General features: G+C 49.3%; 1 protein-coding gene across 3 annotated transcripts; it reads left to right on the top strand.

Moving 5' to 3' along the window:
• Positions 1-309: 309 nt before the first annotated feature.
• LOC102459979 (perilipin-3) lies at positions 310-20,191 on the top strand. 3 transcript variants are annotated; one of them, XM_006110517.4, is made up of 8 exons: positions 310-408; positions 10,439-10,518; positions 10,983-11,178; positions 14,034-14,116; positions 14,701-15,112; positions 16,210-16,409; positions 17,992-18,123; positions 18,204-20,191. In XM_006110517.4, the coding sequence occupies exons 2-8, from the start codon at positions 10,456-10,458 to the stop codon at positions 18,780-18,782; spliced, it is 1,665 nt and encodes a 554-aa protein (XP_006110579.2). In that variant the 5' UTR covers positions 310-408; positions 10,439-10,455; the 3' UTR covers positions 18,783-20,191. The 3 variants fall into 3 exon arrangements, with proteins under 3 accessions (XP_006110579.2, XP_075759168.1, XP_075759167.1); XM_075903053.1 differs by having other exon boundaries at positions 347-408; positions 11,054-11,178; XM_075903052.1 differs by lacking the exon at positions 310-408 and adding an exon at positions 8,600-9,313.
• The last annotated feature ends 1,619 nt before the right edge of the window (positions 20,192-21,810 follow it).

The following is a 21,810-nucleotide window of genomic DNA, read 5'->3' as shown; positions in this document are numbered from 1 at the left end:
AAAGCTCATCACCTAATAAACCATCTTGTTAGTCTTTAAAGTGCTGCATAGTCCTGTCTTTTGCTTCGGCTGAGATGGGGCTCTCCAGAGGAGCCCCTGACCTCCCTCCTCTGGCGACCTGGAGAAAAATCCCCTTTCATCCTGCCCCAGTGTCTGAGCAGGGATACTTTGTCCCTTGTGGAATCTTGAGTTGCCACTTCCCTCTTCCGCAGTTTGCAACATTCTAAGCCCCACTCGTCCCACCCACTTGCTACTTCTGATTGGGCAGGATGGCGAATACCACGTCTTGATTGGTTTTCCCCAGCTGTCTGTCATGTGCTTAGCCGCACCTATTCAGGAGCCGAACAGAAGTTTGCCAGTTGCGGCGGACAAAGGTGTCTCAGGAGCCAGAGTGAGGAGACAAACCAGGTAAGACCGGGCTGCAGCTGTAGCGTTGTAGCCCTGGATATGCTTAGTAAGTCTGAGTGTAAAATTTCAGGCTAACTTGCTACCCCAAAAACTTCAGAGGGGTAGGAGAGTTAGTCTGTAACTGGAACATTTTAAAAAAACAATAGCCTTGCAGCACCTCGGAGACTAACAAAACATGTAGATAATATCACGAGCTTTCGTGGGTACAGCCCACTTCTTCTACCCCAATTCAGTGCTTGGTGGGGATCTTTGAAACTAAGTTTCCACAGCAACTGAGGGAGATCAGAGGGCTCCCTTCAAAACAGAATCAAACTGTAGGCCTGTCCTGCAGTTCCAGCTCTGTGGGTTATTTATTGCTGCTGCTTTGTAGAGGAAGCTCCGGAGGTTTGGGTCCTGTCTGATCCTCTGTTGTCTTACACTTTCTGTAATTTTTACACCTATACGATGTGTGTGTGAAATGCAACCAGATTAGAGTGTCTGTCTTTTGCACTCACTTTGCAGTGGTGTAGAAAACTACAAACTGCAGGGGAAATGAAGAATCAGGTGCCTGCTTTTACCATCTTCAAACTGAAAGGGCTGCCAGGTTGAAAACTACCCAGTTAAACCACCCCTTTTCTCACTCCTCCCGCATTTTGTCTCTCTGTGTTAGAGACTTTTTAAGACCTGTGGGGAGACCAGTGCTAACAAAGCCTGCACTTTGCTTTATGTGAATCCTTTTGTGCAGGTTTTTTTGTTCGTGTGTTTTTGTTTTCTTTTATCTCCCTAGCCTGTAACTTCTTCATGGGCAGGCACATCTTCCAATGTCTGTACAGTGCCTATATTTTGGATGTGTCCGTAACAGAAATTAGAAGAAGGGGCATGTGCTTTTCAGAAGCTTGCTAGGTACTGGGAGTGAGAGTGCTCCTGACAGCTCAATTAATTCTAGGTGTGATTGCTGCAGTTCTTGAAGAACCATAGTACCATGGGCTACTAGTGGTCTGAGAAGAAATATGAAGTAATGGGGAATTGGGAAGCAATCTGTGGGGGGATGAATTCTTATGAAAAGGGGGAGTGGGCTATATGCAAAGTACTGACTTATTGAGTTCTGTTTACTACTACTGTTAATACCGATTTCGTGGCACTCTAAGGGAGGTCACCAATCCAATGACTGAGAGCAATTAAGAGATGAGTTTAGTTAGTTCCCTCTAAGCTAATCCCCTTATCAATTAATTGAGTAGCCAATGGAAATTTCATCGGTTACTCAAGCAGCTTACTAGCCGCAATTTAACATCCCTAACCTTTAAGAGCACAGGCACGAAGTTGCCCTGTACTCCTGCGTTGGTACATTTTGCCTGAGAGGGGAAATAAAAACCGCTCTCTGCCCTCCCCCCCACCTTTGCACACTCAGCAGGTGGCTCAATCCCTTTGTCTCACCCTGTGTGGGGGCAAAACCCTGCACAGGGGCTGGCAGCATCTCCCCTGGGCCTGTTGCCCGTGCACAGGGTTACCAGATTCTGCTAGTTTCGATCCACACCGGTTTTTTTCTACTGGTATTACTAAAGGGACATGCAGGCAAAGGAGCACGTGTGTGCTGATTGCACACAATATTGATCGTCAGTGCCATACGCTGCCTGTGCATCCCATCAAAGTGCTGCTACGGTTCAATTGGCACCACCTGCAAATTCTAGGTACACACACACAGCTAGCAAAACTGCCTTATCCCAGGAGACCATCTTGGTTACAACACTCTTGCAACACATTGAGAGGAAGAAGGGTCACTCACGCGCCCTACTCACTAGCCTAGGTCGCCCATTGCTGCTGTATATGTTTAGAGTTGGTGCTTTAGGCACTGCCTTCCAAGGGAGAAAGAAGCAATTAACAATACAAGGCTCTGCTAAGAGCCTCAGGGGATCCAGTCATGTTAATTATTAAGCACTGACAACATGCTCTGTGCTTCCCGAGACACAAATAATAGTTCCTGACCTGAAAGATTTCAGAGTAAACATGATCGACAGTAGAGTGGATGCAATGAGAAGCCTAGAGCACAGTATGGCTATGTCTACACTGCACCGTTATTTCAGAATAAGCTATTGCAGAATAGTTATTCCAAAATAGCTTATTTCGAAATAGCACATCTACACTGCAGGGAAGCCTTAAAATTAGTCCGAGGCAGGCTTCCCTAATGGAGACGTGCTATCTCGATTTAGAGCTCCACGAAAGATAACTTAGAATGGCCCCGGTGAGGGCCAATTTCGAAATAGCAGCAGTGGAGCATCTACACACGCCTTATTTCGAAATAGCTGTTTTGGAATAAGCGTTATCCTTCGTAGAAGGAGGTTTATAGACGTCGGAATAAGCTGCCCGTTATTTTGACATAATTTCAAAATAAGGGAATTGCCGTATACACGCTCGCATAGTTATTTCGGAATAACTTTGCTGTGTAGGCACACCCTTTGACTCTAGACTCAACCCCGATGAGTAAGTTTGCCTCATACTTGCTCAGCCTCGCACCATGTTGCAAAACTCCTTGGACCAAGGTTTTTTAAAGGCAGCCATTCATGTTTTGTGTTGGTTTTGTGGGTACGTCAATTTGGGGGGCCCTGGGCAAGAACTCGTCACATCTCCCAGCAATTCTGAAACAACGGCCCTAAGGTGGGGATCACTGGCCAGTTCTCTTGAGGCCTTTGTTTCTGATCACTTTACAACAGGACTACTCAACACATGGCCCATGGGCTGCATGTGGCCTGCAGCCTGTTTGTTTGCAGCCCGCAGTGCGGTTTGGGTTTACACAGGGCTCACCACGTGGCCCGTGGGTGGGAGCCAAAACAAAGAAGTAGTCAATCTAATGGTCTTCTATAGAGATGTGTTTTAGTAGTTAAATTCCTGAACTGTCATTGCTCATTAAAGATGCTGTCATGGATGGAAATCGGGTAAATATTGCATTTTAGTAATATCAGCAGCACTGACTTAAGTGGGACCAGTGTATTGTGTTGTCTTGCCTTAATCTTTGTATTCATGCTTGTCAGTGTGAAAGAAGCTATTTGCATGTATATGCAACCACACTTAAGGTGTGTCCCTCTGCATGTGGTTTGAGGGCACATGATTGCATAAATTATATTTCTGGATGCGCAGGAATATGTGTTCTTGATCTTATAACTCACTTGGTTAGGTCCAATAATGGTATCAGCAGAGTGAATATGTGGACAAAGCTGGCAACGGGGTTTGTTGCAAGGGAAGGTACCAGAGTTGGTATTAGTGTGGTATGTCCTGTGGTTGTTGGTAAGAATCATCTTGAGGTTAGGTGGTTGTCTATAGGAGACTATGGGTCTGTCTCCCAGAGCCTCTTGGAGTTTGGTGTCCTGTTCCAGTATAGGCTGTAGTTTACTGATAATGTATTGGACAGATTTAAATTGGGGGTTGTAGGTGATCTATTGTTGGTTTTCTTGGGTCTGTCTTGAAGTAGATGGTTTCTAGGCATCCAAAATATAATTTATGCTATCATGTGCCGAAAGTGTCCGTCTGCTTTGTACATTGGACAAACGTCTCAGACACTTCGCCAAAGGATCAATTCCCACAAAACAGATATCAGACAGGATCACAAAGAAAAAACAGTTTCTTGCCATTTCAACCAGAAAGGACATTGTCTCAACGACTTAATTACCTGCATCCTGCTTCAAAAGCCTTTTAAAACTGCACTTGAAAGGGAATCCTCTGAACTGTTATTCATGCTAAAATTCGACACTTTACGTGGGGATCTCAACAAAGACTCTAGCTATCTTACCCATTACAAAGATAGCTTCCCCAATTATCACCTCTAATATCATTAGCTCACAGACATTTACCTTCCCCCCCCCCCCCCCGCATCCCCTTTCTGTTCTGAAATTTGATTTGTCCTTTTCATATGTGTTCTTTTTTTTTTAATTGTATCCTTTGGCATATATGGTTGTGACTATTTTCTTCCACTATTTGATCTGAGGAAGTGGGTCTGGCCCACGAAAGCTCATCATCTAATAAACCATCTTGTTAGTCTTTAAAGTGCTATATTGTCCTGCATTTTGCTCCATTCTCTCTAGTGTTTCCTCCTCCCACCCAAACTATTAACACTAGTAGCTGTCTCTTCAAAGAGCCGTTAGTGTCCAGTCTGCCAAGTTTCCTAGTTCCTATTGATCAATCAGTCCTTGCCAGTTGGCCCAGGGAGGCTGGACTTCAAAGGTTACTGGCAGGAGGGGGATGAAGCAGATTTCCAGACTGATGAGCTTCCAGATTTGTATTTGCATAGGAATGTAGCACATGAGGCTGACAGCACCAACAGCAAATGTGAGCAGAGCCTGTTTCCACAACCAGGTTATCGACCACTTTGCACTCAAGGCTCACGCAAGCAATTCACATTCAGGCTGATAAAGGGATGGTAGCGGCTTGGTCCTTGCCTTGATAAGCACAACCCCATTGTGCGCTTGAGCAAACATTAGGCGGCTCCTCTGCAGACAGCAAGGTCCAGAATGTGCGGAATTGGGAAAGACAGCTGAGGGACCCCTCCCGGCCAGACTGGCCTGTCTGAAACAGACCCTCCTGCAGCTCCAAGCAAACACTTGTGTTGCAACAGAAGAGGCTTCTGATGGTGCTGATGGAAGTCTCAGTCACTGAGTTACCACTGAGCTATACAAGCCAAAAAGGGGGAGGGAGGCTCCTTGAGATACCAGTGCCTGAATTCCCCCCCCCCCCCCCCTTAGTGGTGCTGAAAACCTGCAACATCCACTGATGTTAATGAGGGTGTGGGGGCTGTTCAGCACCTATGAAAAATCAGGCCCCTGAACTATAAGGGCCTGCCTACGCTGCAGATGCTGGCGCTGTAACAGGGGCTGGTCCCACCTACACATGGAACATGCAAACTGTGTTTTAACACACTCACACCCCAAGCAATATCACGCAGATGCTGAAAACTGGCCTGTTGTGTCTCCGGGCCTGGCGCCAGCCTCATGCCAGTTTAGCATCAGGAGATTTCTGTTGGCACTCAAAGGCGTTGATCCTGATTTTCACCAGCAAGAGTAAGAAGCAATTCAGACCCTTGGTTGTTCTTCGGGCTGCCCAGGGGCTGAGGTGTTGACATGCTGTTTAGGAGACAATCTTACGATGCAGGTTTTAACTCCAGAGCAGGGGCAGGCAAAATGCGGCCTCGGCCTGCCACGCTGCCAGATCCCGTCTTCAGGTGTAGCACGAGCCTCAGCCCAGTTCCCTGCCTGCCCCACCACTCCACGCTGCTCAGAGCAGTTTTTGTATCTCGGGGAGGGGGAGAAGGGGCTTTGCCCACTGCCCTTTCCCCCAGCACAATCTTGCAGCTCCCATTGGCTGATTTCTGGCTAATGGGAGCTGCCTCTTTGCAGGCCAGGCATCACACAAAGTATTCCTCCCCCTTCCAGGCTCGCAGCCTTCAGAGCTGCATCCATGGCCCCTGCCTGGCTGAGGAACCTGCTGGGCAGGGCAGCAGGAAGCACTGCGGGCCAGGCCACCGCTGTGAGCGGCCGCACTCTGTGTTCTCAAGTAAATAAAGCATCTGGCACCCTGCCAGGGGCTAAGCCTGGTGAACCGTATCTGGTGCAAGGGCTGCATATTGCCCACCCTGGTCTAACCCATCCCCCAGGTCGGCCAGTTTGCCCAGGTAGACAACAACATCCCGCTGGGGTGAGAGGATTGTGGGTGTGTCTAGACTACAGGGTTGGTTTTTTTTTTTTTAAAGTGGCCTTTTTTCGAAAAAACTTCCCCTGCGTCTAGACTGCCACCGTGTGCTTTCGAAATGAAATTGAACGAACACGGCGGTTTTTTCGACTGTGGTAAACCTCATTTTACGAGGAATAATGCCTCTTTTTTTGAGAGAGAGAGAGAGCATCCAGGCTGCCTGGGTGCTCTCTTTCGAAAAAGCGAGTCGCTTTTTCGAAATAAGTGGTTGCCGTCTAGATGCTCTCTTTTGAAAGAGGCTTGTAGTCTAGACGTAGCCTGTGTGTGGATGGGCAACACCCTGGTGAGGGCTGTGGTGAAGACAAACCTCCATTGTAGCCAGCCTGGGCAATTTGTGGAAAGTTTCTCTACTGTGGGCAGGGCTTGGGCATAGTGGAGGCCCAACACCAGGAATCACGAGGGCAACTCACAGCATGCACTAGGCTATTCCTCTTACACTTTCAGGAGGCTGGTTTGTGGTCAAAGGCAAGTCAGTGCGCAGCATGTGTCTGACGCACACACCCCACTCCACCCCCGCCCCAGAGCACGCAGCCCATCCAACACCAGGCACGGCAGCTCCTGCCCACAGTCAGTGCTTGGTTCCAATCTTGAAAATGCACTTTTGTTTCTGCAGCATCTCTTGCTGGTCTTGGAGTCCCAGTTACCTTAGGGTATGTCTACACTTGCAGCCTCTTTCGAGAGAGGGATGCAAACGAAGACATTCGAAATTGCAAATGAAGCCGGGATTTAAATATCCCATGCTTCATTTGCATAGTTGCGTTATGGCGCTATTTCGAAATAACAGATGCTGTGTAGACGCGATTATTTCGAGAGAAAACCCTTCTCGTCTACACAGCGTCTATAATTTCGAAATACTTCATTTGCATAGTTGCGTTATGGCGCTATTTAAATCCCGGCTTCATTTGCAATTTCGAATGTCTTCGTTTGCATCCCTCTCTCAAAAGGGGCTGCAAGTGTAGACATACCCGAAGAGCACTCGGGTCCTGCTTCCCCTGGGGCTGGTAACTAGCCGCTTTGTGGTGATGACGCAGGCTAAGGCACGGGAGTGCTGACAGTCCTCCAGCGTTTTCTCACCGTCCCCTGCCCAGCATCCCCTGAAGGACAAACACGTTCTCCCGCACTGTGCCGGGAAAGCATCTTAGCACGGCTCAGCTTCGTGTGGTGCAGAGACTTATGGGAGATGCCCCTGGAAGGCCTAGGGGTGCACACGAGGCAGCACGGCACCATTGAGGAGGGCTCAGGAATAGGGCTGGGCTTTTCTGTGTGATGGGCTAGTGCTGATCACCTGGCCCAGCAGTGCAGACAGACTCTGGGGCACTTTTGCCAGGGTAGGTGTTCAGACTGTGGCAGTGCCTAAGGGGCCCCCCTATTCAGGCCCCCGGTTGCACTGGGTTCTGTACACACGCAGACCGAAGCCTCACAGAGCTGGGTGGGTGGAGACAGCTCACCAGACGCTGACCCCAGGGTTCGCACTTAGTATTCGTATGTGGGACCTAACCGGGCCCATTTCAGGATCGTTGTGTCAGGTGCTGTACATACGCAAAAGACGGTCTGTAGCTCAAAGGCTTCATCATTCCACATAACTCAGTTCAAAGCCGACATAGCTGGCGTGGAGATAAAATGCCAAAGCAGACAGAAGCCCACATACACTATGGCTGTTAGATTTGGAAGCCACAGGCCAGGGGCATGCGTGGAGGGGGACAAGCAAAGGCACAATCCCCCACCCCAATCACTGGGGGCACACACCTCCTCTGGCACCGGGGCAGTGGAGGACGGGGAGAGCCAGCCCCATCTGCCACAGTGGGGAGCACCAGTTCCTCCAGCCATGGGGGTGGAGGGAGGCTGCTCCTCCAGCCGTGCAGGACACACAAAGTACCTCTCCAAAAACAGCCAGATTTTTACTCCTATGTATGCAGCTGCCAGAGCCCATCATAGAATCCTAGAGCTGGAAGAGGCCTTAGAAGGCCATTCAGTCCAGCCCCCTGCCCACGGCAGGACCAATCCCAATTAGATCAACCCGGCCAGGGCTTTGTCAAGCTGGGACTTAAACACCTCTAGGGATGGAGACTCCACTACTTCCCTAGGGAACCCATTCCAGTGCTTCACCACCCTCCTAGGGAAATAGTTTTTCCTAATATCCAACCTGGACCTCCCCCACTGCAACTTGAGACCATTGCTCCTTGTTCTGCCATCCATCACTACCGTGAACAACCTTTTGCCAACTTCCTGAAGGCAGGTTCCAGAGAGGCTGAAGGCCCCGGCCCATGGTTCCAGTCTGCAAGCTCCAAGGTTGCAGTTAAGGGCAGCACTTAAGTACAGTTAAGTCAGATTGACATCAGTGGAACTTGAGGATGAGCTTAATTTGATGCATGCATTTAAGTATTCTCCTGATTTGGGGCCTGGGTGCAGAATATGCCCCTTCCCTTTCAACCCCGTTCCCCACCCCCAAGACTTCCAACATTGCTGTTGCTGGTAAAGCTGAATTGGTTTTCGCAATGATGGGAAATGTGATAAAGCATCCCAAGCAGGTGGGCAGAGGCGCGGTAAGAGATACCTCAAGAGCAGAGGCCTTGCCTTGAAACAAACATGGCTATCGCCATTGCTAGTTCATAATATGGTTAATGGTGGGAGGTGCCTGTCAGTGTCTCTTTTCGGCAATTGGCCCTTGTGTCTGTCTCTCGTGGGAGTTAACGTTTTGCATCTGCAAGCACCCTGGTAACATCCTGTTGGGAAACAGACCGAGACATGGGGAAACCCATCTTAACGTCAGAATTAGTGCGGCATGGGGGGAGAATCTGAGTTTTTCAAAGCTGCTGTTAAGCAAGTGCAATTGGCTTAAAAATAGAACTTTAAACCCCGTTGTCATAATATCATTTGAGCAAACCAGGGTTCCAAAATTAGAACTCTGAAAACCTGACTTCCCCACTCATTGCATGGGGAGGTGCAGTTTCTCTCTTGCAACAGTCACTGTCAAGATTGGATTAATTCTCGTCTCTCAGGGGCGGCCCGTGAGCCTAGGCAGACTAGGCAGTTGCCTAGGGCGCCGCCGGCCCTGGTACCCTATGATGACGTCATGGCCATTGACGGCCGGCGCCGATCGCGCCTTCCAGCTTGGGCACCAGCTGCCGCAGCCGGCTTCAAGCCACTCCTGCTGTCTCTTATAGTTAGGCTTGGAAGGATTCAATTTTTATTGGTAAATGTTGATAAACATCAACTCCACCCTGTGCATACAAAACCTATTTCCATCGATGATCCTCAGAACTTACAGATAGGCAAGAGCAGGGTAGTGCTGTGTGAGAATATATTGGTTTGATTTAAGGCTATTTACTTTCAGAGGGGTAGTTGGGTTAGTCTGTATCAGTAAAAATGAGGCGTCCTTGGCACCTTAAAGACTAACCGATTTATTTGGAGATAAGCTTTTGTGGGTAAAAACTGCTTTGTCAGATGTGACAAAGTAAGTTGCCACAGCACTCCTAACTATTTACTTGATATGTTTTGACGTGATGTTGCCAGTTTGCATTTTAAGTTATAAAGCTTTAAGTTTTCAAAGCGGTCTCATTAAATAATTACTCTGAACTCCCATCATCTCCCACAACTGTGAAGATGTAAATTGATAACAATAAAAAAAATGCTTAAATAAAAATTATAAAAAAAACTATAAATTCTGCCAAGCTTAATTATAGTAAGAGGTGGGACAACAAACAGTAAAGCAAACCATCCTCTTCCACATGGTGCAAGCTTTTGGCTACGTCTAGACTACAAGGGTAAGTTGGAAAAAGATACATAAATTGCAAACCGCAATTTCCGTATCTTTTCTGTTGAAAGAGGCTTTTCCGAAATTTGGCGTGTCTACAGGGTGCCAGATTCCAGAAAGACCTCCTCTTTCGACACAACCTTTCTTCCTTGTAGAATGAGGTTTACAGGGATGGTGAAAGATCACGTCCGCGTTTTTTACAAAACACTTTAGAAAGCGCTGCGGTCTAGATGTTGCCTTTAATCAAGCATCCAGACCTTATGGCTGCAGAGAGGACATGTCAAACATGTAACCGAGGTAGAAATATCTGTCTTCTAGATAGCTGTAGTAGTAAAAACTGCCCCAGCTCATCTCACTGGGACACCAATGCTCAAGTCTAAGAAATTAATGTATTCACACAATTTCAGTGGGAGGGAAAGTGCACCGTTTGCTACATTTCTCCTCTGTCTAGGGGGCGGACAAACTTGGGCCTGCCCCAGCCAGGGGTCATGTCCCCCTCCCCTGACTGTGCTTGCTGGAAGCCAACTCTCACTGTTGTAACTGTTCTTCTTCTCCCCTTTTCAGTGGCATTTGGCTCCACAATGGCATCTGAAAACAAGGTCATAACTACGGACCCTCCAAACGCTGAGGAAGAGCAGCAAGTGGTAGGTGCATCCCAAGCAGCTAGGGCTATAAAGCGTAAACATCAGCTCACCTGCCAACAGGTGCTTCAGCACGTTGACTCGTGCCAGCACCCTGACATCCAGGCAAAAGAGGAGTCCAGTCACACAGGCTGCTCCGGGTCTCTAGTTTCAGGAGAAGGCAATAACATGACATGGGGGAAGCGCCATAAGGCTGAAAATTGGTACAATCATCTGCAGTGGGTTCCAGTGCTAAATCCGGGTAGGAATGGACAAGAAGCATGGTCCTGAGTGCTAATCTCTGCTCTGCCACTGACTCCTGGTGTGGCCCTGAGAAGGTCCCTTAACCTCTCTACTGTGGCACTGGAGCAGAGAGCGGACAGAGTGGTTTCCATCAAGAGGAATATGTCTAGTTCAGAGGACAGTTTATATTTACCCACCCGTCAGAGGTTCTGCCACTAATGTTACTTCTTCTTTCCCTTGCTTAGAATGTAGTGAACAGGGTGGCCGGCTTGCCCCTTATCAGCTCTGCCTACAACCTGGTCTCCTCTGCTTACAGCTACACCAAGGGGACCCATCCGTACGTCAACAGCATCTGCAGCGTGGCAGAGACGGTGGCTGCCATGGCAGTGGGCAGCGCTGTCGGTGGCGTGCAGCCGATTCTAAGCCACCTTGAACCTCAGAGTGAGTTCTCAGGCAATTCTGGTGGGGAGGGGGGGAGAATCCTTCTGGGGCATCTTAGCCTAGACTGTCAAGGCAGCCGAGCAGGAGGGCTCAGGACAGACCAGCAGGAAAGTCTTGTTTAACGCGAGAGCAGCTTTCTCCTCCCATCCCAGTTCAGGAGGCCCATGGCGTGAATGCCCCAGCTGCTGCGAGTATTCAGTGTGGGATTCGGGCATGTTTGTGATGCCCAATATGGGGCAAGAAAAGAAAAAACAGCTTTGAGTTCAATTCCTTCCTACCATGGGTGCCCCTCAGTTAGCAACTGAGTTACTTCCAAGCCGCAAAGGAATGTTATAAAGAATAACCAGCGTGCCGCGCCAACCTTATTTCCTCCTTTGACAGGGTTAGTGGCCTTAGTAGCCTAAGGGATGGGGAGACGCTGTAGGTATCATATAAATAAGGAGAGTAGGGAAATGTGGTCTAGGTGAAATCATTACAAGAAGGGGACCGAACGCGTTGAGAGATCGTACTCTGAGTCAGGAGTGCTGATGCTCTGCGCGGGCCCCTGGGCGAGGTGTGGGGAGCAGCTCTGAATTCCCAAAGAGTCAGAACCTTGGGCAGAGGGGGGGGGGGGGAGGGAGTCAGCTCTCCATGCCATGGCCCCAGACCTCGAACCCTGGGCCCTTTGAATGGCTGGGACCTGCCCCTTTTCCCTTCCCCATATTGATGGGCCTGCAAAGAGTCGTTCTCAGTGGTTTGTTGTCACACTGGGAGGGCATTTCTAGTGGTCAGCTCTAGGTCCAGCGCTATTCAATGTTGCCGTTAATGGCTTGCTGTCTTCCACACATTTTACAAGCACAGACGTCATTCTCCGAGTTGGGAGGGGTTGCGAGCACTTCAGAGGACAGGAGTAAAATTTGCACTGACCTTTACAAATTGGTCTGAAATCAACCAGAGGAAATTAAATAAAGGCAAGTGCAAAGTACCACACTTCAGGCATGCATCTGACAAAGTGGGTCTTTGCCCACGAAAGCTTATGCTCCTACACTGCAGTTAGTCTATAAGGTGCCACAGGACTCCTCGCCGCTTTTGCAGATTCAGACTAACACGGCGACCCCTCTGATACTTGATACTTCAGAAGGAAATTCAAATGCAAAACTACAAAATGGAGGATGACCAGCGAAATGGTAGCCCTGCAGAAAGGATCAGAGGGTTCTAGTGAAGCTCAAATTGACAGTGTGAGGCAGTTGCAAAAACATCTACTATCATGCTGAGGTATTAATAGGGCTGTCCTATGTAAGACACAGGCTGGGAAGTAATTGTCCTTCTGTACCCTGCACTTGTAAAGCCACCGGGGAGTTCTGTGTCCAGTTCTGAGTGTCACACTGTAGAAAAGATGTGGACACACTGGAAAGAATGCAGAGGGGAGCAAAACTCAGTGATAGAAGTCTTAGAAAACCTGACCTATGAGGAAAAGTTAAAAAACTGGGTGTGTTTAGTCTTGAGAAAAGAAGATTGTTGCGGGGGGGGGGGGGGGACGACACGACCTGATAAGTCTTCTGTGAGAGAGAGGACTATCATCAATTGCTCTCCAGTGAAGGTCGGACAAGAAGTAACGAGTTTAATCGGTAGTGAGGGAGATTAAAGTTAGATTGGGAAAAGCTTTTCAGCTAGAATAGTTAAGCTCTGCAATAGGTTTACAAGGGAGGTGGGGGAATCCCCGTCATTGGAGGTTTTTAAGAACAGGTTGGACAAACCTCTATCAGGGATGGTCTGCATCTACTTGGTCCTACCTCAGCGTAGGGGGTTGGACTTGATGACCTCTCCAAGTCCCTTCCAGCTGGCAATTTTGAGTCTGTCTCCTCTAGCAGCCACATTTTCCGTCCACCTTAGCTGGGCTTGCTTGGCGCAGACCCCAAGTAACCAACAGCTTCTCCATGTATCGTCTTTGGTTAACCGTGGTGCTGACTCCTCCACCCTGTTGTCCCGTGTATTCTGCCAGATCCCGGGCCTGCTGAAAATAATGGAAGACTTTGCCACTGCCTCCAATGAGACTGAATCTCACCCTTTGCAGCCACTCTGTGTTCTCTGACTGGCTTGACATGCATGTCGTCTTAGGAAGCCAGGCATTTCTCCCAGCTTAGGACTGGGGCCTGGTATTAAATCAGAGTCCGTGCTGCCTCCAATCCAGCTATTCCATTCTTTCCCCCATACCCTGAGGCTTTCTTCCTAGCCTCCAAGCTTCAGCTGGGGGACTAGGCAGAATTCCTTCCTTCCAGTTGTTACGGCTCAGAAGTGGCTGCAGCAAAGCATTGAAGATACCCCTTCCAATAGAGAATCATTAGGCTCTGCATGGCGCAACCTTCTGCCTGGTTCCCAAAGGGCACGACCACAAGGCTACTCAAACCCACATCGTGCAGCAACACATGCACTGTTCTCTAGAACAGTTTCTCAACCAGGGGTTCTCGAGAGAAGTCTGGGGAGGCATCGACAAGTGAAATTTGGAGAAAACTGGATTTTGTTTTAAGTTTTATAGAGCTTAATTATTTTTGTACTTTTTACACCGAAAAATTTCATCACCTGCCTGGCTATGATTAAGTTGTTTAAACAAACATGTTGCGATGGTAGAAAACAATTTTGTGTGTCTGAAAACTGTAGGTATTGGGGGTACATTTTTTTAAGGGGTACTTAAAAAAAAAAAAGCTAGGAAACACTGCTCTAGAACTGTGCCACAGGCCTAGCTTGGTTTAACTTCATTGCCTTTGGGAAGCTCTTATCCAGGCCGTGCTGGCCTCCTGCGAGGCTTTGCCGCTGCGGGGAGGAGTAAAACAGAAAGAGATCGAGAGAACTAACTCTGTGCATCTCCCTTTCTCTAGTCACGTCAGTCAACAAGTATGCATGCAAGGGACTGGACAAACTGGAAGAGAGCCTTCCCTTCCTTCAACAGCCAACAGAGAAGGTCGGCATCTCTGCAGCTGGACGGGAAGCTACAACTTGTTCAGGGATAGGGAGCCTTGGGAAACACATGGGCTGCAACGCTTAGCTTAGAGCAGCGGTTCCCAACCTTTTCCAGATGGGGACCCATTTTGACAATTCAGGAAGACTTGGTGACCCCAGGCAATTCAAAAACTGGGGCAGAGCCACCTGGGGAGACACTAGGCGACTCTTTAGAAATGTAATGGCGTATTTGGGTCCCGACCCATAGGTTGGGAAACTCTGGCTTAGAGGGAGAAATGGAGCAGTGTGAACTCTTTGCTTTGTAGCTCTTGTTCTAGCCCAGTTGACAGTGAAGCTAAGAGCCAAATTCTCAGCGGTAAGTGGCATGGATGTCTATGGAGCTGCACCATTTCATGCTGCATGAACAGCTGACCCTACAGCTTTGGGAACTAATGAACGATATTATAGAGCCATGAAAATATTTATCTAGACCAGGCCCTGGGGAGAAGGAAGGGGTATCTGGTATCTCCCCACTGGGGGGGAAAAAACCAAACCTCAATCTTTCAGTGAGTGTAAAATAATCTTTCCTCTGGCTCTCCTCCGTAGGTCATTTCAGACACCAAGCAGATGGTCTCTACCACAGTCATGAGTGCTGTGGATGTTGCCTATGGTGCAAAAAATGCCGTGGCCAGCAGAGTGGTGGGAGCTGTAGACGCTACCAAAGACGTTGTCCAGGAAAGCGTTGAGTTGACCAAATCAGTGGTGTCCTCCACAGTCAATACAGCCAAGGAAGCTGCCTGTGGTGCAAAGAATATAGTGACCAGCAAAGTGAATACAGCTGTAGGGCGGAGCAGAGAAGCTGTCCAGGATGGCGTGGAGATGACCAGCTCCGTGGTGACTAACAGCATAAAGAAAGCCCGGGCAGCCGGGCAGATGGTGGCGAGTGGAGTGGATGTCGTGCTGGAGAAATCGGAGGCGCTGGTGGATCACTACCTCCCCATGACAAATGAGGAACTGGGTGAGAGAGTGCTTAGACACGCTACCCATAGAAAATGTAGTCCCCTTCCATCTCTTCCCTCCAAGCTCAGGGACTATTGCTGTTGCTAGGTGGTCGAGGCCTTCTCCTGTCTTGGGGTACGTATGTTGGAGGGCAGGGATAGGGTCCAGAGTGACCCAGACAAATTGGAGGATTGGGCCAAAAGAAATCTGAGGTTTAACATGAACAATCGTGGAGTCCTGCACTTGGGATGGAAGAATCCCAAGGATTGCTACAGGCTGGGGACCGACTGGCTAAGCAGCAGTTCATCAGAAAAGGACCTGGGGATTACAATGGATGAGAAGCTGGAGATGAGTCAACAGTGGGCCCTTGTATCCAAGAAAGTTAATGACATATTAGGATGCATTAGGAGGAGCATTTCCAGCAGATCTAGAGAAGTGATTATTCCCCTTTATTCGGCATTGGTGAGGCCACATCTGGAGTATTGCGTCCAGTTCTGGGCCCCCACTATAGAAAGGATGTGGATGCATTCGAGAGGGTCCAGCGAAGGGCGACCAAAATGATTAGGGGACTGGAGTGCGTGACCCACGAGGAGAGGCTGAGGGATGTGGGTCTGTTTAGTCTGCAGAAGAGAAGAGTGAGGTGGGGGATTTGAGAGCAGCCTTCAACTTCCTGAAGGAGGGTTCCCAAGAGGATGGAGAGAGGCTGTTCTCAGTAGTGACCGATGGCAGAACAAGGAGCAACGGTCTCAAATTACAGTGGGGGAGGTCTAGGTGGGATATCAGGAAACACTATTTCCCTGGGAGGGGGGTGAAGAACTGGGATGGGTTCCCTAGGGAGGGAGTGGAATCTCCATCGTAAGAGGTTTTTAAGTCCTGGCTGGGATGGTTTAGTTGGGGTTGGTCCTGCTCTGGGCAGGGGGCTGGACTCGACGACTCCTGAGGCTCTTCCTGCCCTGGGGTTCTATGATCCTAAGGAGAGGGGCCCGTAAGGTTGCGCTGGGGCTAGGCGGCCTGTCAGTGATCCTTGTGCAATGGGCCCAAGAGGAGCAGTGCGAGGGGGGAGGAGGAGTTAGCTCCCTGCTGACAACCTCAGCCTTGTCCTATTGTTCCCTTCAGTTAAACTTGCCGTCGCCGTTGAGGGGTTCGATGCGGCATCTGTGGAAGAGCAGACACAGCGGCGGAGTTACTTCGTGCGCCTGGGCTCCCTCTCAAGCAAAGTCCGCCACCGAGCCTACCAGCATTCCCTGCACAAGCTGCGGCTTGTCAAGCAAAACACCCAGGAAACTCTTTCGCAACTGCAGCTGGCAATAACCCTTGTAAGGACGCCCCCTTCCACAGCCTGGCTGTGCAAAGCCTTCCACCCGAGTGCTAAATCGCTCTGCTCCGGGGGGCCCTCTTGTGTCACGCCTGCCGACATCTGTTTCTGCTTGAGGTGCAGTAGTCTCCTTGGTGAGGGACTGCCTGCTTAAGAACATATAGGAACATTACGACGGCCATACTGGGTCAGACCAACGGTCCATCTAGCCCAGAATCCTGTCTGCCGACGGTGGCTAGAATTAGGGAACACAACAGGTAGTCCTCACATGATCCCTCTCCTGTCACCCATTTCCAGACAAACAGAGGCTGGGGACACCATTCCCACCCATCCTGGCTAATAGCTATTGATGGACCTAACCTCCATGAATCTATCTAGCTCTTTTTTGAACCCTATTAAAGTCCTAGTCTTCACCACATCCTCTGGCAAGGAGTTCCACAGGTTGACTGTGCCCTGCATGAAGAAAAAACTTCCTGTTTGTTTTTTAAACCTGCTGCCTCTTAATTTCATTTGGTGTCCCCTAGTTCTTATATTGTGGGAATATGTAAATAGCTTTTCTTTATTCACTTTTTCCACACTTGTCATGATTTTATAGACCTCTATCCCAGAGGTCCCCAACCTTTTGAGATTGTCGGGCGCCAGGGGGCGTGGCCGTTCGCCCGCCGGGCGCCAGGGGGCGGGGACACTTGCGTGCCCGGGGGCGCCCCCCCCCCATAGCCACGCGCCCGGGGGGCTGGGGCCCCCCATAGCCACGTGCCCGGCGGGGCCGGGGCCTCCCCCCCGCAAGCAACCCGCAAGTGCCGCGCACCCGGGGCCGGTGCTCCCCCCTCCCCCCGCAAGCGTCCGGGGCCGGGGCCGGCGCTCCCCCCTCCCCCCTGCAAGCGCCGCGCGCCGGCACTCCCCGCCCCCCCCCCCCGCAAGCGCCGCGCGCCCGGGGCCTATGCTCCCCGCAAGCGCCGCGCAATGTGCCCGGGGCCAGGCCAGCCCCGAGCACCCGGCGGGCGCATGCAAGTGCCCCCGTGGGCGCTATGGCGCCCGCGGGCACCGTGTTGGGGACCACGGCTCTATCCCATCCCCCCTTAGTCTCCTCTTTTCTAAGCTGAAAAGTCCAAGTCTTTTTAATCTCTCTTTATATGGGACCCCTTTCAAGCTCCTAATCATTTTTGTTGCTCTTTTCTGAACCTTTTCCAATGCCAAGGTATCCTTTATTTATTTATTTATTTATTTATTTATTTTAAAAGATGAGGCGACCACATCTAGACTGCAGTATTCCCGATGTGGGTGTACCATGAATTTACATGGAAGCAATAAGATATTCTCTGTCTTTAAAAATGGGATAGAAAATGATTCCTAACATTGTTTGCTTTTTTTGACTGCCGCTGCACACTGAGTGGACGTCTTCAGAGAATGATCCACAATGACTCCAAGATCTTTCTTGAGTAGCTGTAGTTAAATTAGTCCCCATCATATTGTATGGGGCTGTCATATTGTATGCTCCCTGTTCCAATGACCTCCTGGCATAAGAGGGCCTGGTGGTTGATGGGCACAGGTATCTGTCATGATCCTTCTTCTCTCCTTGCCAGATCGAATACGTAAAACAGGGCGTTGGTCAGAAGCTTCTAGATAGCCAGGAGAAGCTTCGGCAGCTGTGGATGGAGTGGAACTGGACCCAGCCAAGAGGGAGCCCGGCTAAAGATGCTTCCTCCCAGACAGAGGTACCCCTTGTGGGCAGCACTTGGCTGGTGCACTGGATGCTACTTTCACACTGTCTCACCCACGTGTCTTCTCCCAACAGGTGGAGTCTCATACCCTAGCCATGATGCGGCTCATCACCCAGCAGCTGCACCCTGCCTGCGAGAGCCTGGCTTCCAGCATCCAAGGCCTCCCCAGCAGCATACAGGACACGGTGCAGCTTGTTGTTAACAACGTGCAGCAACTCCACGCCTCCTTCTCCAGAGCAGATTCCTTCCAGGACCTCTCCAGCAGCTCCCTGGCTCAGAGCCGGGAGAAAGTGACCAGGGCCCAGGAATCTCTGGATGCCCTACTGGAGTACTTATCACACAACACTCCCCTCAATTGGCTCATAGGTCCCTTCACGCCATTGGTCAGTGCCACCCAAGAAGCCACAAAGGAGCCGAAAGAAATGACGATGATGGAGAGATCGCCCGCAGTGCAAGTGGTGTCTGCAGCACGGAAGAGGGTAGCGACGGTTCCTAAGGCCTCGGAGGAAGAGATGGCTGTGTCATTGAAGGAGGAGGTACCTAAAGCACCAAAGGAGTCAATGAAGACACTGAAAAAAGCTATAGAGGAGATGACCAATACCTCGGAGGAGATGGTGGCTGAAGAACCAAAGAGAATTCAGGAAGAGCCCTGAAATGTTCCAGCTGAGCTATTGCAGCCAGTTCTATCCATCCTGGGAAAGAACAGAACTTCCCTGTAAGTTTTTAGTCCCTCTCGTCCCTGCCAGACCTACCCAAAGAAGGGTTCTTGCCTCTCCGCGCCTACCTCAACACACTGTCCCACGCTCAAAGCGAACATACAGCTCATCTGGCTGTACATGCAGGAAACTCACTAACCAAAGTGACTGTCTGCACCAACCCCTCTTGCCTCATTTGTGAAACACACTGAACTGACGTGGGGGAGGAGGGATGCTCAGTGTTAGCCTTAAGAGCTGCATGCCTGTGGTGGTCCATGCATCGATTGCTTTGCCTGGCTGCAGACAGGTGTAGAGGGAAGCATCAAAACTAAATGCGTCCGAGCTGTGGACAGCTTAACACACCAAAATAGCCCTTCACATTTGATCTTATTTCTTCCTCTTAATTGTTATAGCTTGTACACTACAATATTCTACCTCCTTCTCTGACTGTTCTGCCTCACCCAAGGGTTGAAACCATCTGCAGGACAGTCCACAGCTGCTGTGGGTGTCTTCCTTCCCAAGGTGACTTCCAAGCCCTTTTTTTAACAGAAATAAGTGCCAGTGTTCAGTGAAATTTGTGCTCCCAGTGTATTCCGTGCTTTTAAAAATCCCACTCACACAATTAATTGTGTATATCAAATTCCCCCACATCCCAAGTACACTGCAGCCACTACAAAAATGGCTAATGGCAGCTTTTACAGGAGCTGTTGCTTAGATCAATCCAACTTTTCCAGTGCTATGGAATGAATTGTTATCAAGTGGGAAGGATAGGTGTTGGTGGCTACGTCTACACTGGCATGAATTTCCGAAAATGCTTTTAATGGAAAAGTTTTCCATTAAAAGCATTTTCGGAAAAGCACGTCTAGATTGGCAGGATGCTTTTTTGCAAAAGCACTTTTTGTGGAAAAGCGTCCGTGGCCAATCTAGACGCGGTTTTCTGCAAAAGAGCCCCGATGGCCTTTTTCGCGATCGGGGCTTTTTTGCGGAAAACAGAACTATGCTGTCTACACTGGCCCTTTTGCGCAAAAGTCTTTCGGAAAAAGACTTTTGCCCAAACGGGAGCAGCATAGTTTTTCCAGAAAAGCACTAATGATTTTACATGAGATCGTCAGTGCTTTTCCGGAAATTCAAGCGGCCAGTGTAGACAGCTTGCAAGTTTTTCCGGAAAAGCAGATGATTTTCCGGAAATTCAAGTGGCCAGTCTAGACACAGCCGGTGTGTCTTGGGTAATCAACTCCTAGGGGGTTCTTTGCCATTGATGCTTTTTCTGAAACAAAGTGCTGAGTCTGAATGTATGGACAACAGCAAGATGGTCTTCAAAATAAATCTGATGAGGTGGGTTTTACCCACGAAAGCTCGTGCTACTATATATGTTTTTGTTAGTTCTTTAAGGTGTCAAAGTTGTTGTTTTTCAACAGACTAACACGGCTTCCCCCTGAGACTTTTCAAAATAAATCTCAGTTGTTTTCAGTCCAAGAGAACTGTTTGCTCTCTTGGTGTCTTTGCATATTTAAAGCTGAAGGTGAAGCCCATCTGATCAGAAAAATAGAGAGCACCCAGAGCATCCTGCTCTCACCTTAGCAAGAGTCTGGAGGAGCTCTGCTTTTAATTCTTTCAAAGGACTCAAGCAATCTTCTCTAGTTTTGGTACTAGAGAAGATACCAAATGTACTTTTGGTCCTTCACTGCCACTTCCTTCTTGAACTCTTTCCTGAAAACTGCTCTGTTGTTCTCAGCTCTCCAGTGCCCCGGGCTCCAGTACATTTCATATTCAACCTCCAACGTCTAGTGCCAGCATCCTCTGCTCTACTGCTCCGCCATGTTCTGCCCAGGGGATCTCACTGTTAATTCCAGCTCTGCCTGTGATGTTTAAGTTGTCACTTTCATCTCTTAGCCCTAGTTCCTATGCCTGTCAGCTGCAAATCACACCATGGTTTATGTCTACTCTCATGATGTCTCTCAGTCCCTTTGAGTCTCTGCGTGTGGAATATAATGGCTTAGTCCCCTGTAGACTGTGATGTTTTGTGCTAATGCTGGTTGTTGAGCTTGGTGTGCAGGTGCTGGCTGGGGTTGATGGATTGAGATATAGGGGTCCAACCATAAGGTTTTGGCTGGAGTTGGGAACAGTTTCCGAGTTTGGAGGGTCAGCAATTGGAAGACCCCACCTGTCTTTAAACTGGTGATGAGCAACCTAGGCTAGTGAGTGAGCCACATGAGTGAGCCTCCATGGGCTGCAAGATTGTCATAACCAGGTAGTCTCCTCAGATAGGGTAGTTTTGCTCACTGCACTTGCGTACATAGGATTTGCAGGGTGTGCCGGTTGACCTGTAGCAGCATTTTGATTGGATGCATGGGGCGCACACAGCTCTCCCAATGTTGTGTGTAATTAGCATTCACACTCTTGCTTGACTAACACTGCTGGGGGAAAAAAAACTTTGCAAATGGACATCAGCAGAGTGTGGCACCCTGCACAAGGGGCAACGGTAAACAAAATGTGTCGTGGGGCACACACAGAACCCTGATAGCCACAGGCAACCCGCAGGCTCCCGATTGCCCACCACTGCCTTAAGCTCTACAACTAATGCCTTAAAGGCTGAAGTCTAGCGCCTTGATTAAATAGATTTACTGCAGAACTTCAGAGTTATGAACACCAGAGGGACAAACTGACCAATCAACCGACACACCTCTGGGAACTGGCAGTATGCAGGAGGCAGCACGCCCACACACGGCCCAGTGCTGTGTTAAACCTAAACTACTGCAGCAATAAAGGGAAAGTTTTAAACAAAAGATTTGACAAAGTAAGGAAACGGCTTGTTTCAGTTCCAGTCACAGCAACTTTTCTTCGGTGCAGGAAAGTTTCAAAGTTGTATCAAGTCTAGGTCAGGTTGTAAAGCGGTGGCAAGACCAACCATAAGGTTTTGGCTGGAGTTGAGAACAGTTTCTGAGGGGGGGGGGGTAAGACCCTGCTGATGATACAAGCATCCTCC

This window comes from Pelodiscus sinensis, chromosome 19 (assembly GCF_049634645.1).
Source record: "Pelodiscus sinensis isolate JC-2024 chromosome 19, ASM4963464v1, whole genome shotgun sequence".
Classification (NCBI taxonomy): Eukaryota; Metazoa; Chordata; order Testudines; family Trionychidae; genus Pelodiscus; species Pelodiscus sinensis.
The sequence above is the reverse complement of the archived record's forward strand: the minus strand, read 5'-3'. Positions and strand labels throughout refer to the sequence as shown.